Source organism: Coregonus clupeaformis, chromosome 33, assembly GCF_020615455.1.
Source record: "Coregonus clupeaformis isolate EN_2021a chromosome 33, ASM2061545v1, whole genome shotgun sequence".
Taxonomy (NCBI): domain Eukaryota; kingdom Metazoa; phylum Chordata; class Actinopteri; order Salmoniformes; family Salmonidae; genus Coregonus; species Coregonus clupeaformis.
In genome coordinates this window covers 17,783,462-17,798,114 of record NC_059224.1, presented here as the reverse complement: position 1 = coordinate 17,798,114, position 14,653 = coordinate 17,783,462, and the positions used below count along the sequence as shown (strand labels likewise).

At 43.1% G+C, this 14,653-nt stretch overlaps 1 protein-coding gene across 2 annotated transcripts; it reads right to left on the bottom strand.

Annotated features, from left to right (window-relative positions):
• Positions 1-227: 227 nt before the first annotated feature.
• On the bottom strand, positions 228-14,190 carry LOC121548725 (tribbles homolog 2). 2 transcript variants are annotated; one of them, XM_041860263.2, is made up of 3 exons: positions 12,804-14,190; positions 9,584-9,876; positions 228-2,543 (listed from the first exon to the last, which is right to left on the bottom strand). In XM_041860263.2, the coding sequence occupies exons 1-3, from the start codon at positions 13,077-13,079 to the stop codon at positions 2,069-2,071; spliced, it is 1,044 nt and encodes a 347-aa protein (XP_041716197.1). In that variant the 5' UTR covers positions 13,080-14,190; the 3' UTR covers positions 228-2,068. The 2 variants fall into 2 exon arrangements, with proteins under 2 accessions (XP_041716197.1, XP_041716198.1); XM_041860264.2 differs by having other exon boundaries at positions 14,062-14,188.
• Positions 14,191-14,653: the final 463 nt, after the last annotated feature.

The following is a 14,653-nucleotide window of genomic DNA, read 5'->3' as shown; positions in this document are numbered from 1 at the left end:
ATTTTTGTTAAATGAACAAATGATCTTAGTTTTATGTGTATTGTATCCAAGCAATTGAAAAAAGTGTTCGTTTTGAAAAATGTGCATTTTGATCATTGGTTGTGAGTTTTGTGTCTAGAGTTTTGAAAATTGACGTCAAAGTTCTGAAATTAGTGCCAAAGTGATTGTAAAAAACTGTATGAAGAAACAATATCTAAGATGTGCTAAGAGAATAATCAAACCAAATGTGCAGTTCACAATTTATTTACTGAATAAATTTGGACAAAACACCAAAATCTGTTACATTTTACAATCAGAACATCCGAGGCAGAATTCCCACCATGCACCACACCCCTCCAAAACAAAAACAAGAGGACTTCTTAAGCATTAGCACCAAATCAGCACCAATGCAAATTAGGGCAGCTCATTCTACGAAACAAAATAAAAGCAATAGTCAGTTTTAAAAGTGACTAAAAATAGCACATTTCCGATAACATTTTCACTTGTGTTTTGACTTTTATAAAAAAGAAACAAGCTTGTTTTGTTTCACCCTGCTAGGCAGGCTATAGCATTCATAGGGTGCATGCCAAGGACTAGTTAATAAAAACACAAATTCAAGTAACATTGAGATACGACAAAACATGTCCACTGGTACCCATTCAGAACAGGATAGTTTTACAGGACCTACGCAGGCAGTAGAAAATTAACATGGGCTACTGCAGACCATGTTACTGTAATAGTATTGTTTAACTGGTGTCAAGTTCAAAATAAAATATATTAAGGGGTGACCGAAGTTGGCATGGGTGGTGGGGGCAGAGAAATACTGGCACAAAAGTTTAATTGTTTATTCTAAAAACTTCGGACAGCCTTTCTTCCCATCGCACATGTCCTGTGTCCAAACTATTGCCTTCAATATACATGAAAAAGGAATCTCTGAAAAAGAAAAACCCTGCAATGTTTTTTTTTTTTTTTAAATATATATATATTTATATTTATATAGTTGTTACAATTTAAATAAAATGTTATGTTTTCCTCTCCTACAAATGAAAAGCTAAACTTAAATAGAGAAAGCGAGTCTAGAGAGGTGGAATTGATTGTTCACCTAACCTAACCTAAACAAATCAAGTGCATTTTGCCATTGGTGGAGGCATAACGAGAGAGGGAGGTTACAAATTAAGGTTAAGCAGAAGATATCAAAGCAGCATTAATAATTTAATGGAATAGCTTAATACAACAAGGTGATATCAGACTTAAAACATAGCCTTATTATTAAACGACAAATTGATGGTGGTGGAACATTGTTTTTTTAAAGAAATGCACACGATGAGTAGGGGAGAGGAATAAGGCTACACAGAAAAAAATGATGAAGTACACAAGTTTCTGAAGACATAAAATAGTTCAGTCAGTATCCGTCTTCTATGTCAATGAAAGAGCTTTATAACCTAGGTTCAAAGGTCCTTTTAGGTCATGAGAGACAAACACTGAGTGACAAAACAAAAATGAGGTCATCTGTCCTGATGATTGTTAGAACAGAGGAGGTAGAAGTTGGCCCTGACCACAGGTCCAGGGTCAGATTTTGTTTTAATCCTCATAATGGTTAAGGTGAGGATTGAGGGTTATGTGATCTGATCCTAGATCTTTGGTTAGTGGGTAACTTCTACCTGGGTGTGTGAGAACGCATAGAGAAGTGGTGTTCTTGTTCTCCTTGGCTGAGGTTTTTTGTCCCTTCGTGCTTTCTGTAGCGTCACAACATGGCGTATGTCTCTACTTTTAAAAGCACCACTTAAAAAAAGGAACAACAAAAGATAACGTTTGCTACATTGTTTGTGACTAGCATGTCCAGTGGCGGCAACTCCTCTTAACAGAAGTCCCACCCCCGATGATGTTTGTACGCCATTCGCCACCTGGCACTGCCTCGAGGCTGGTTTTCCATGAAATGGAAAGAAAAAAAGATGGATACACCTTTTCTGTGAGTGACAATGTTTCACCTGCTAAACAACTAATCTACCTTTAGGCTCTTTCAGAGCGTGTCGCGTTTGTTCCGCGCTGTGGCGTAGTCCCCGCTTTGTGCTTCCTGTTTCCTGTCTGCTCAGCTGAAGAACTGATCCAGCTCCTCCTCCATGTTCACCTCAGGCACAGTCTGCTCCTGCTCCCGCTCCCCTCTCCCCTGGACCACAGTGCCACCTACTGCCCCGGAGGATAAGAACCAGGGGTGCTCCAGGATCTCCCGGGATGTGAGGCGCTCTGCGGGCTCCCGGCGGAGGATACTCCGGATCAGACACTTGGCCTTGGGCGTTAGGTTCTCTGGGATGCTGAAGTGGCCCCGGCGGATCTTACTGAACAGGGAGCTGGGTTCTACGTCGTGGAAGGGGTAGCGGCCCACCAGGATGGTGTAGAGCATGACGCCCAGGGACCAGACGTCTGCCGCTTTGCCCGAGTAGCTGCCGCTGGCGTTGAGGATCTCGGGGCTGACGTAGGCGGGGCAACCATGTTTTTCTGACAGAGAGTCGTCATGGCCCTCCAGGATGTAGGTGTCTTCTAGGCTCTCCAGCTTCACAAGGCTCCTGGAGGGAGACAAGAATCGACAACAAACAATATTAATACTCAGAGTCCTCTTACTACAGGATGACCCATTTTCTAATTTTAATTGAATCTGTCCATAAAATCAAAAGTACATTGTGAGTATAGGCTGAAGAAAGTTGGCTTGGCACCTAAAACCCTCACAAACTTTTACAGATGCACAATTGAGAGCATCCTGTCGGGCTGTATCACCGCCTGGTACGGCAACTGCACTGCCCGCAACCGCAGGGCTCTCCAGAGGGTGGTGCGGTCTGCCGAACGCATTACTGGAGGCAAACTACCTGCCCTCCAGGGCACCTACAGCACCGATGTCACAGGAAGGCCAAAAAGATCATCAAGGACATCAACCACCCGAGCCACTGCCTGTTCACCCCGCTATCATCCAGAAGTTGAGGTCAGTACAAGTGCATCAAAGCTGGGACCGAGAGACTAAAAAACAGCTTCTATCTCAAGGCCATCAGACTGTTAAATAGCCATCACTAGCCTATAGAAATCACTGGCCACTTTAAGAAATGGAACACTAGTCACTTTAATAATGTTTACATATCTTGCATTACTGATATGTATATACTGTATTCTATAATATTCTACTGTATCTTAGTCCATGCCGCTCTGTTATTGCTCGTCCATATACAGTGGGGGAAAAAAGTATTTAGTCAGCCACCAATTGTGCAAGTTCTCCCACTTAAAAAGATGAGAGAGGCCTGTAATTTTCATCATAGGTACACGTCAACTATGACAGACAAATTGAGGAAAAAAAATCCAGAAAATCACATTGTAGGATTTTTAATGAATTTATTTGCAAATTATGGTGGAAAATAACTATTTGGTCACCTACAAACAAGCAAGATTTCTGGCTCTCACAGACCTGTAACTTCTTCTTTAAGAGGCTCCTCTGTCCTCCACTCGTTACCTGTATTAATGGCACCTGTTTGAACTTGTTATCAGTATAAAAGACACCTGTCCACAACCTCAAACAGTCACACTCCAAACTTCACTAAGGCCAAGACCAAAGAGCTGTCAAAGGACATCAGAAACAAAATTGTAGACCTGCACCAGGCTGGGAAGACTGAATCTGCAATAGGTAAGCAGCTTGGTTTGAAGAAATCAACTGTGGGAGCAATTATTAGGAAATGGAAGACATACAAGACCACTGATAATCTCCCCTCGATCTGGGGCTCCACGCAAGATCTCACCCCGTGGGGTCAAAATGATCACAAGAACGGTGAGCAAAAATCCCAGAACCACACGGGGGGACCTAGTGAATGACCTGCAGAGAGCTGGGACCAAAGTAACAAAGCCTACCATCAGTAACACACTACGCCGCCAGGGACTCAAATCCTGCAGTGCCAGACGTGTCCCCCTGCTTAAGCCAGTACATGTCCAGGCCCGTCTGAAGTTTGCTAGAGTGCATTTGGATGATCCAGAAGAGGATTGGGAGAATGTCATATGGTCAGATGAAACCAAAATAGAACGTTTTGGTCAAAAACTCAACTCGTCGTGTTTGGAGGACAAAGAATGCTGAGTTGCATCCAAAGAACACCATACCTACTGTGAAGCATGGGGGTGGAAACATCATGCTTTGGGGCTGTTTTTCTGCAAAGGGACCAGGACGACTGATCCGTGTAAAGGAAAGAATGAATGGGGCCATGTATCGTGAGATTTTGAGTGACAACCTCCTTCCATCAGCAAGGGCATTGAAGATGAAACGTGGCTGGGTCTTTTCAGCATGACAATGATCCCAAACACACCGCCCGGGCAACGAAGGAGTGGCTTCGTAAGAAGCATTTCAAGGTCCTGTAGTGGCCTAGCCAGTCTCCAGATCTCAACCCCATAGAAAATCTTTGGAGGGAGTTGAAAGTCCGTGTTGCCCAGCGACAGCCCCAAAACATCACTGCTCTAGAGGAGATCTGCATGGAGGAATGGGCCAAAATACCAGCAACAGTGTGTGAAAACCTTGTGAATAATTACAGAAAACGTTTGACCTGTGTCATTGCCAACAAAGGGTATATAACAAAGTATTGAGAAACTTTTGTTATTGACCAAATACTTATTTTCCACCATAATTTGCAAATAAATTCATTAAAAATCCTACAATGTGATTTTCTGGATTTTTTCTTCTCATTTTGTCTGTCATAGTTGACGTGTACCTATGATGAAAATTACAGGCCTCTCTCATCTTTTTAAGTGGGAGAACTTGCACAATTGGTGGCTGACTAAATACTTTTTTCCCCCACTGTAAGTATTCCATTCCTTACTTAGATTTGTGTGTATTGGGTATATGTTGTGAAATTGTTAGATATTACGTGTTAGATATTATTGCATATTACTGCACTGTCGGAGCTAGAAGCACAAGCATTTCGCTACACCCGCAATAACATCTGCTAAACACGTGTATGTGACAAATACATTTTGATTTGATTTACTGACGCATGGTTCAAGATTACAGTAAGCAGTTGCCCTCTTCTGGTGGGAGGGCATTGTAATTCACTGTGATGGACATCATCCGTATGTTTTAGATCCATAGCTTTGAACATTAAATGAAGTAGAGCACATAATGCCTGGGGCTTACAGTACATCTAACATTTCCATTCTCAGTGATAAGAGCAGTGCAGCTAGCCAGCCAGACAGCATGCCTCAGCCTATAAATAGCCCAGCTGATTCAATAGGCCTCTCCAGCCCAACAAAGAGCCACCATTATGGACGATTTTAGTTCAGCGGCCTTGAGTCAGCGTGCGGTAAGAACAGTTTGAAAATGGGATTCAAGACACAAAAGCGTTATCATCATCAGTGTCGTTTAACAGAGAACAATTAAGTCTCTTTTCCAAGTAGACCATCACAGCCATGGTTTTCTGAAAGCTGCTGATCATAATGATGGGTTGTTCAGAGGCATCGTGACTGATGAGGACTCTGGAGTGGCCCAGGGTACACAGACCCTACACACAGATGATGAGAAAGGGACACTTGTGAAGCTCCGCCTAAAGTGTCTCCATCTGTGTGTGTGTTTGGAAGTGTGAGGGGCTGTTAAAGACACACACACACACACACACACACACACACACACACACACTTCATCCATTTTAATTGAGGAGAATTGCAGAGCTGCAGCAATGGCTAATGCCTATTCAGAAGATATCTCCTTACTGTCTGTGACACGCACCCACACACATGCACTGATTGTTGCTACGGCTTGACTTTATGTTAATTGTGGGATTTTGTACCGTCCGGTTCACTTGTTTGATTTCAGATAGTTCAGAGTATTCAATCAATGCATTACCTCAGTCAGGCCGCTAGAAATCCTTTGTAAGCAGCCTGTTTGTAAATATCATTGACAGAGCTACATGCAACATAGAAATCAGCAAACTCTCTAAGCAGCCATTAGGATAGAGAGGCTGACATATTTCTTAATACTGCTTACATAGCATCTCATGTTAAGTATGACCCACATAACAATGTCAAAAATGAATTAGAACACATTGCAGGGTTAAAAGGTCACTGTCTGGCACACCAAGGACAGTGTTTGTAGAAGGTTGGGTTCCAGATCTCTCCTGGCTGACACTGCAGAGGATTCCCAGCCAGTATGATCTATGACCTATAACCTTTCCTGGGGGGCAGTGATTGGTCAATCCAGCCATGATGACATAAGCAGGACGCCCAGTCTGTCACCATACACTGCTGTGGCAATATCACCTTACCGGGTAGCCTCTCTCTCTCTCTCCCTCTATCCCTTCTCTGACCTTCCACTCACTGAATCTCTGGGACTTGGCTTTTGACCAGGGTGACTCTGAATAGCATGAAGTGGCTTCCTCTCCAGTTTCCTCGTCTCCTTTCTTTCATCTGCACTGATTTGAAAGAGCTGGATAGGTGAAGCAGATTCCCGGTAGCCCTACCACTGCTTTCAACCTTTACAAAATGTTATCATCTCGTGCTAGCTTGTTTTCAGATCACTGCGGATGCAGGAGAGGATAGGAAGAAAGCCACTTAGAATTAGATGCACCCCTAGACCCCGACTCCCCACCCCACAATTTCTCTCCTAACCCCCTCTACCCCCATCAGTCATTCAGTGGAGGGTTTGACATCCCACCCTGGTAGGTCTGTCATGGCAGCCAAGGTCATTAGACTGCTATTAGATGAGTGTGGCAGTCAGCTCAGCTTCCCTTTTCCATGAGCAGAGCCAGAGGGTGACACTGCCACAAATTCACATAGATACAGGCAATGTTCCCTCTAAACTGCACCCGCGCCCCGAGACTGCCGCACAGCTCCCCGGGACTGCCGCACAGGCATAAAAGAAAACTACAGCAAAGTTGATACTGTGAGATTTCAAAACGTTTAAAACCATGACTAGAGAGAGACTGTCAACGAATACAGCAAAGAGCTGCTGTTTTTACGAGTGAGTTCATGTTTAAGTTCTTACTCAGCACTGTCAACACTTTGTATTCAACACTTTTATAAGCCATAAAATACGCTTTCTTCCTATTTCCACTTAGCGCTACAACAAGCACTGCAGCAGTAATGAATGAGTAGGAAAGTGTATCCTTAGGCTTGCGATGTTATTATTAGCGGCTTGGGTCTTTTTTAATATGGAGGAATATTTCACTTTCTCTGTTCATAGGAGTAAGAACATGAATTTGTGCATGAGGCAGAAACAATGCGGTTCAACTCGAGTTTCCCCATCAGCTGGAAGATGGTGTCCCTTTTTGGTCAGTGTCAGTAGAGGAAAGGGAGAGTGGAGGGATGTTGAGAGGCGGACCCTCAGTCTGCTGCTCTCTCCCTCCGCTGAGACTGACCATCAGATGCAGGCACCATCAGACCAGTAAAATTAAAATAAAAAGCACATTATTTAAATGTATGGTCACTCAGCTGTGCTTCACAAGTAATACAACAATGGATCTATTACTGGTGTGATCATATAGACTACCTCCATTTTTTGTATATAATTTAAAACGATGGCCCGAACAACAATGCATTGGCAGGGCAATTCAAGCAAAGCCAATATGCTGTGATAATGTATTGGGCCTATAGCCTACTGCACAAACCTCATTACAGTACTGTTTTTAATTGGTTAATGTTGCATAGGCTTACGTTTTTTAAGTAATGTTCAAATCAAATCTGAACGGTAGATCTCGGCTTGCATTTTGACTCAGAAAATGATCTTGACTCAGAAAAGGTTGGTGACCACCGTTCTAGAGTTTTCCCTGTTAACACTATCAACGTTTCCCTTTACTGTGGCAATTGTGATCGAATCAACGCAATATTAGCCACTTTCAATGCAACATACCAAAACAAAACGAACTATGCAAGAGATTTTGTTGTAGGCAGAAAGCTTCGGAGTAGGATTCTATTGCATTGACACGCAGGAATCAGCCCATACTCTACACAGAACGGTGCCGCATAACCAATCAGAGCTGCAGTAGGCCTATATGCAAATAGGCCATAACATATACGGATCTGTGCCATTTACTTTGAACTGGATTGTGTTTACTGCATGAGCGGTCCTGAGTAGATGCGCTTGTTTTGAGATCAAAGCAAGAGCTGCTTGTAGCTACGTGTGCACATTTTGTTCATATCCTTTGCTAGTTAGTGAGTTATTAGCCCAGTTATAAATAATTTGTAGTCAGCTATAGGGGAGTGATTGCTTCCTACAAGAGCACAAAATGTGTACATTTCTAGGCATCTTTGAAAAGTGAGTCAGGTAAAGAGCTTTTTTTTTTTGTCTTAAAGGGGCAGTGTTGTATTTTGAGACAGGCTTGAATAAGCTAAGTAGCCAATAGGCAGAAGGTAGCATCATTTGTCTGATTCTCTGTAATAATGGATGAGAATAATGCATTTTATTTTGTAAAGTGGTTTCTTGCATCAAACAACACAAAAACATTTTCAGTCACCTCCTTGTCTGAAGGACAAGTGGATAAACAGGTTAATGTCAAGCCCTGCATGTTTTTTCTAAAGTCTCATGGAATGTAGGCTCACATTGAACACCACACATTGGCTGCTACTGTAGGCTGAATGATAGAACAGCTATTTCCATGTTAAAATGTTATGGGATGCATTTTCTTAGCTCAGTGCCGGATAAAATTAGAGTGAACTTTGGATACAGGGTATCTACTCCACTGCCAGGTTAGACTTCTGCAATAGGAGCAGACTGAGGTCCTGCACAGATCTAGGATCAACTTGCCCTTCACCCAATGTAACCTTAACCATTGGAGGAGAGTACACCAAGCGGACCTAAGGTCAGTGTGTGTCTAGGCTGGGGCATTCAGATAGAGAGCAAGCATCCAGTCAGTGCCAGGCTGAATGAGGTGGCAAACAGGCTCAGATCTCCCCAGTAACAGCAAATGCTTGCTTTGACAGGGTAAGTTAAAAAAGCAGCATTAGAATATGTTTTTATCACTGTTCTCCTGAAACACTATAATGATAAACATGGAACACACAGAGATTTTGGTTTGATTAATTCACTTTTATCTCTGCAGCATAATAGGTTATAGAACCTATATTGATTCTGTTTGCAACTAATAGGCTGCGATATCAACAGTCCACCACCAGGGGTCTCTATATACTAAACCCTGCTCTAGCTGATGTCTCTGTAGCACTGATTCATTACTCTGTGCCACAACCTTACATGGTAAATCCCAACCTAATTGAACATCTGTCAGACAAATCTAATCCTGGCATCTCTGCTGTCACTGTCCACCAGTTTAACAGCAGTTCGGCTAGCTGGCATGGGCCCTGGACTGTGTCCAGCAGTCACCCTGGTTGTCCCCAAGCCACATTCGTGTGTGTGTACTCCTAGTTATATTGGGTACCTTCAATATGGTGACCTCTAATCTAAATAGAAACTACTCAACTCCATAATTATGTTACAACAATATTGTTACTGTAGTAATTGCAGTGTTACTACACAGTGTATCTTCATGTAAAGAGTTACTGTAGGGTTATGTACATTCATATATATTTACAAAGAGCATAAGGTGAGAGACTTTCTTCCCCTCCCATCCATCACCCCTCCTCACCCCATCCCCTTCCTCACCTGTCCTCGTTCCTGAAGACAAACTTCCTCAGCTTGAGGTCCCGGAGGACCACGCCGTTGTCATGGCAATGTGCCACGGCTGAGGCTATCTGACGGAATAGTCTGGCGGCCTCGTCCTCGCGCAGTTTCTTGCAGGTACGGACGAAGGAGTGCATGTCACCGTGGCTCCTCTCGAAGAAGACATAGGCCCGCTTCTCCCCCAGCAGGATCTCCACCACCTGGTTGATGTGCTCATGTCTGCCCAGGGCGAAGTAGGCCGCCAGGGACTCCTGGTAACTCCCTATCTCAAACACCTGGAGAGGGGGAGGGAGAGAGAGAGGGAGTGGGTAGAAAGGGAGGGAGAGTTTAGTATCCAATGGAGATGATAGTCATTGTTCACCACATTGTGTAGACTAGAACAGATGTGATTGTCTATCATCGTGTAGAATAGGGAATCGTGTAAGCTCTATATTTCGCAAAGTTCTGAATGCTTCACCTTACTGAATATGCCTACACCCCCCAGGGCTCCAGAACCTTTAGACCAATGTTTATTCCATGGGCAGCAACATGGAATTAGAATGCTGCTGCAGATAGAAAGGTAAAGAAGGTAAAGCCATAGAGCTGCATGGGGACCATTCCATATTCTGCATGCATACTTTTCTATCTGAATGTGAACATTCTGTAACTTTGCCGCCATTGCCCTCCTGCATACGCTTCAGGGTACAGTCTCCCCCGGTTTCCATAGTAACCCCTCTCCCTCAGTTCTCCCGTTGACTTTCACTGAGGGGAGCCCAGGTGAGCCAGCCTCTTGGCTCCAAGTCCATAAACGGTTAGAAAGCAGCAGGCTCTGTCTCACCCTGCAGTGTGTGTGTGCATGTGCTTCTCAAGGTCTTCAATTGTAGCTGGGGTCTACTAATACACATTGGCAGTAAACTGTCAATTCTGAGATTACAAATGTATCTTTGATGTTGCTTGGTAACATGCAGTAAAAATGGAGGTCATATATATATATATATAAATAGAGTACCATATATATATATATATAAATACAGTACCAGTCAAAAGTTTGGACACACCTACTCATTCCAGGGTTTTTCTTTATTTTTAGTATCTTCTGTATACCCCCCCTACCTTGTCACAACACAACTGATTGGCTCAAACGCATTAAGAAGGAAATAAATTCCACAAATTAACTTTTAACAAGGCACACCTGTTAATTGAAATGCATTCCAGGTGACTACCTCATGAAGCTGGTTTGGAGAATGCCAAGAGTGTGCAAAGCTGTCATCAAGGCAGTGTGGCTACTTTGAAGAATCTAAAATCTAAATTTTATTTTGATTTGTTTAACACTTTTTTGGTTACTAAATGATTCCATGTGTGTTATTTCATAGTTTTGATGTCTTCACTATTATTGTACAATGTAGAAAATAGTAAAAATAAAGAAAAACCCTTGAATGAGTAGGTGTGTCCAAACTTTTGACTGGGACTGTATATATATATATATATCAGTGGAGGCTGCTGAGGGGAGGATGGCTCATAATAATGGCTGGAACGGAGCTAATGGAATGGCATCAAACACATGGAAACCATGTGTTTGATACTATTCCACTGATTCCGCACCAGCCATTACCACGAGCCTGTCCTCCCAAATTAAGGTGCCACCAACCTCCTGTGCTATATATATAACTTGTTGACAGTGGCAGTGCCAAAGGCCGTAGGCCTAGCCTTTTCACTGGGACACACTCTAGGACTGTGTTCCTGTGGGGCCTGTGTGCTTTTTAGCCTAACATTTCTATTAATCAGACCAGGTTCATAACATTTGAATGTACTCAAGGGTACATGTAGCCAATGTTCCAATAATCAAACTGTACAGTTAAGTCAATAATGTACCATACAGGGGTGGGAACAAAGGCCAAAAGGTTGACCTCAATTTGCCCTATGCACTTGCAAAGCCATCTGCCTACTGCATCTTTCAAACACTCAGTGATGTGTGTGCTACTGTATATAAGGAGAACAACAAAATGCAGTGTTGGAGATTTAACTACAATTAAATGTATTATATTCATATTGCACTAGAAAAACTTAAAACAAGTCTACATAACATCCATTTACAGTAGGAAATAGTGTGTCATTCTGGTAATGAATTAAGCAGAGGAAAACCTTTTATTTATTTTTTTACAAAGAGGAACAAAGGCGTGGGTAGTGCTATACGGGCTATGAGTTTGGGAGAGTAGGGAGCGTGATTACTCACTCCTTTGTCAACGTTACATCATCCCCGACCCACACAGCTCTCGAGACACGCGCGAGCTGAGCTGCCTGCTTTGCACTCCATTAACTTTTTCCATTACTCTTTCAGTCGTCTCCATTTCCAATTCATGCATAAAATATCAGGAGACAAAGTTCGCAGCAACACCGGGTATTTCCATGGGCTAGTATGCAGTGCATTCTTTATTTCCTGTTGGAGAGTGTGCATAATTTGTATTCAAAAAACACAACTAGATTGCCTATAGCTAAAAACATGTAACTACTGTAGGCCTATATTTAAATCTCTATCTATACTGAACAAAAATATAAACGTAACATGCAACAATTTCAAAGATGTTACTGAGTTACAGCTCATTTAAGGAAATCAGTAAATTGAAATAAATTCATTTGGCCCTAATCTATGGATTCCACATTATTGGGCAGGGGTGCAGCCATGGGTGGGCATAGACCAACTGGGGAGCCAGGCCCAGCCAATCAAAATGAGTTTTTCCCCACAAAATGGCTTTATTACAGACATAAATACTCCTCAGCACTAAAACGACATTGGAGGCAGTTTATGGTAGAACAATGAACATTAAATTCTCTGGCAACAGCTCTGGTGGACATTCCTGCAGTCAAAACTTGAGACATCTGTTGCATTGTGTTGTGTGACAAAACTGCACATTTTAAAGTGGCCTTTTATCTTCCCCAGCACAAGGTGCACCTGTGTAATGATCATGCTATTTAATATGCCACACCTGTCAGGTGGATGGATTATCTTGGCAAATGAGAAATGCTATATTAAACCTGTGTGTGGCCCTGGTGGATTGACCAAATATGGTGTTTTATGGTTAGGCTACAGTGTTATCTGCTCGAGATGAATGGAATGTTAATGATGTAACGTTCGCGACAATGTATCTGCTGCATTCTCTCTATGACAAATGCGCCCGTCAATCAACTCAATGGCCTATAAAAACACTTATAATAGAGGACCCACCTTACATACGAGCTCTTCCCCGGTGTGCAGGTGTGCGGCCCTGAAAACGTGATCCCCCTCCAAGGGCTCGAGGAGTAGGTAGTTATCGATGCAGGAGATACAGTGGGAGGAATCTGGTGTTTCAGGGGGGCTAGGGGATCCTAGGTTAGGGCTGAAACTCTGGCTGGATTCTGTAGTCCTCAAGCAAGATAGGCCTAACTCCTCAAAGTCGGTCGCTTTGTGCCGTGATCTCCCATAACGTGAGATGCTGATGGGATTAGATCTTTGTATGTTCATCAGGATTCCCTAATACTGCCAAACTATCTGGTCGTCTTCTCTTTGACGGCAGGGGTGTGTAGCAGCACTTCTTTGGGTTGTAAACTTGAGTAAATAGATTGGTTGTCGTGGTCTTGTACTTTGTTGCTGCCCTTCAAAAAATATAAAGCTAGATGATATTTCGTGCTACTCTTGCAAGTGCACCTATTACAATGTAATAAGTAGGTTATGTCAAGCTATATCTGTAGGCTAGGCTACTGTTGGAGGGCTCATATGCAATACATGAGAGAAGCTATTCTAAGACAACGTTTGTAATATGTTTTCTTTATCTACCCAGCTATGGGACTAAAACAAAAGCACCGTTCACTGCACCGTGACGCACGGCAGCCCTTTGCACAAGAGATAGTGCGGAATTTGAGCAGAAACGCTTTACCAGAGTGCAAGAGACAGCAATGTCGATTTGAAACAAAGGAAACACTCAAATCCTACCGATTGCAGCTTTGTAATGATGATTGGACTGCTAGATTGAATATTAAGCATAAAGATAGCCCGCTAAACTTGCAATTCATTGAATTACATGACACGTTTCCGAAAATAGCTTGTGGACGGAGACGATCCAAAGTAAACGCGGTTAAAATCGCACCGAGGTTGCAAACTACGGTAGGCCTTTATTTAAATCAACATTAATTCTTGATAGCAAAAGCAATGCTATTGCTTCATAGCTACCAGGTCAGTGTCATACGGGCCTTGTTCGTTTAACAAATCATGTCCATGCAGCGAGCTTCGGGAATTGCCATCGACCAAATATGGACAGAGAAAACCATCCAGAATTAAAAGACCTTTGTTGTGTTCGGAAGTGGATGTCCTTTGCGACGAATTCGTTTTTGAATCCAAAGGAACTTTTGTCGGCTGTTTCAGCTGCTGGAAGTAAGGGATGGCCGACTTTCCAAGGCCTTTCCCTTGATTCAGCAAGACATCCTCTCCGGCGGTGGTGTGTACTTACGTGGCTGCGAAAAATCTAGCTAGTCCATTCAGTGCGAGGTCAGCCGCTTAACACACACCTTTCCTCAGTGCAGGAGCCGACTGCCTGGCGGATAGGCTTCCACACTCACACACACATTCGCTTCCACACACACGCATAGGCTACACACAGACCTGCCCCCGACCCGCCTCCCTTACGTCACATATACACACATACAGAGAGGAACCCCATTGGTTTTCCTGCCGATGCCTGACACGATTACAGTCTACAGTAATACAGCAGTCATGTGAGCTGCATGTCCACCCCATGGATCTAAATGTACCCACGGCTGGTATGGGGTGGGGTGGGGTGTACATGCCATTCATATAAATTAATGGCATGTGCAAGGAAGGGGGTCTGAGAACAAGATTGAGCAATTCCATGTCGGAATGTGGGTCATTTACATTTTAGTCATTTAGCAGATGCTCTTATCCAGAGCGACTTACATTCATCTTAAAATAGCTAGTTGGGACAACCACATATCACAGTCATAGTAATTCTATTTTCCTCAATAAATTAGCTATCAGCAAAGGTGGGGTGCTGTGGGATTATTTAAGCTTTAAGATCTTCTTTG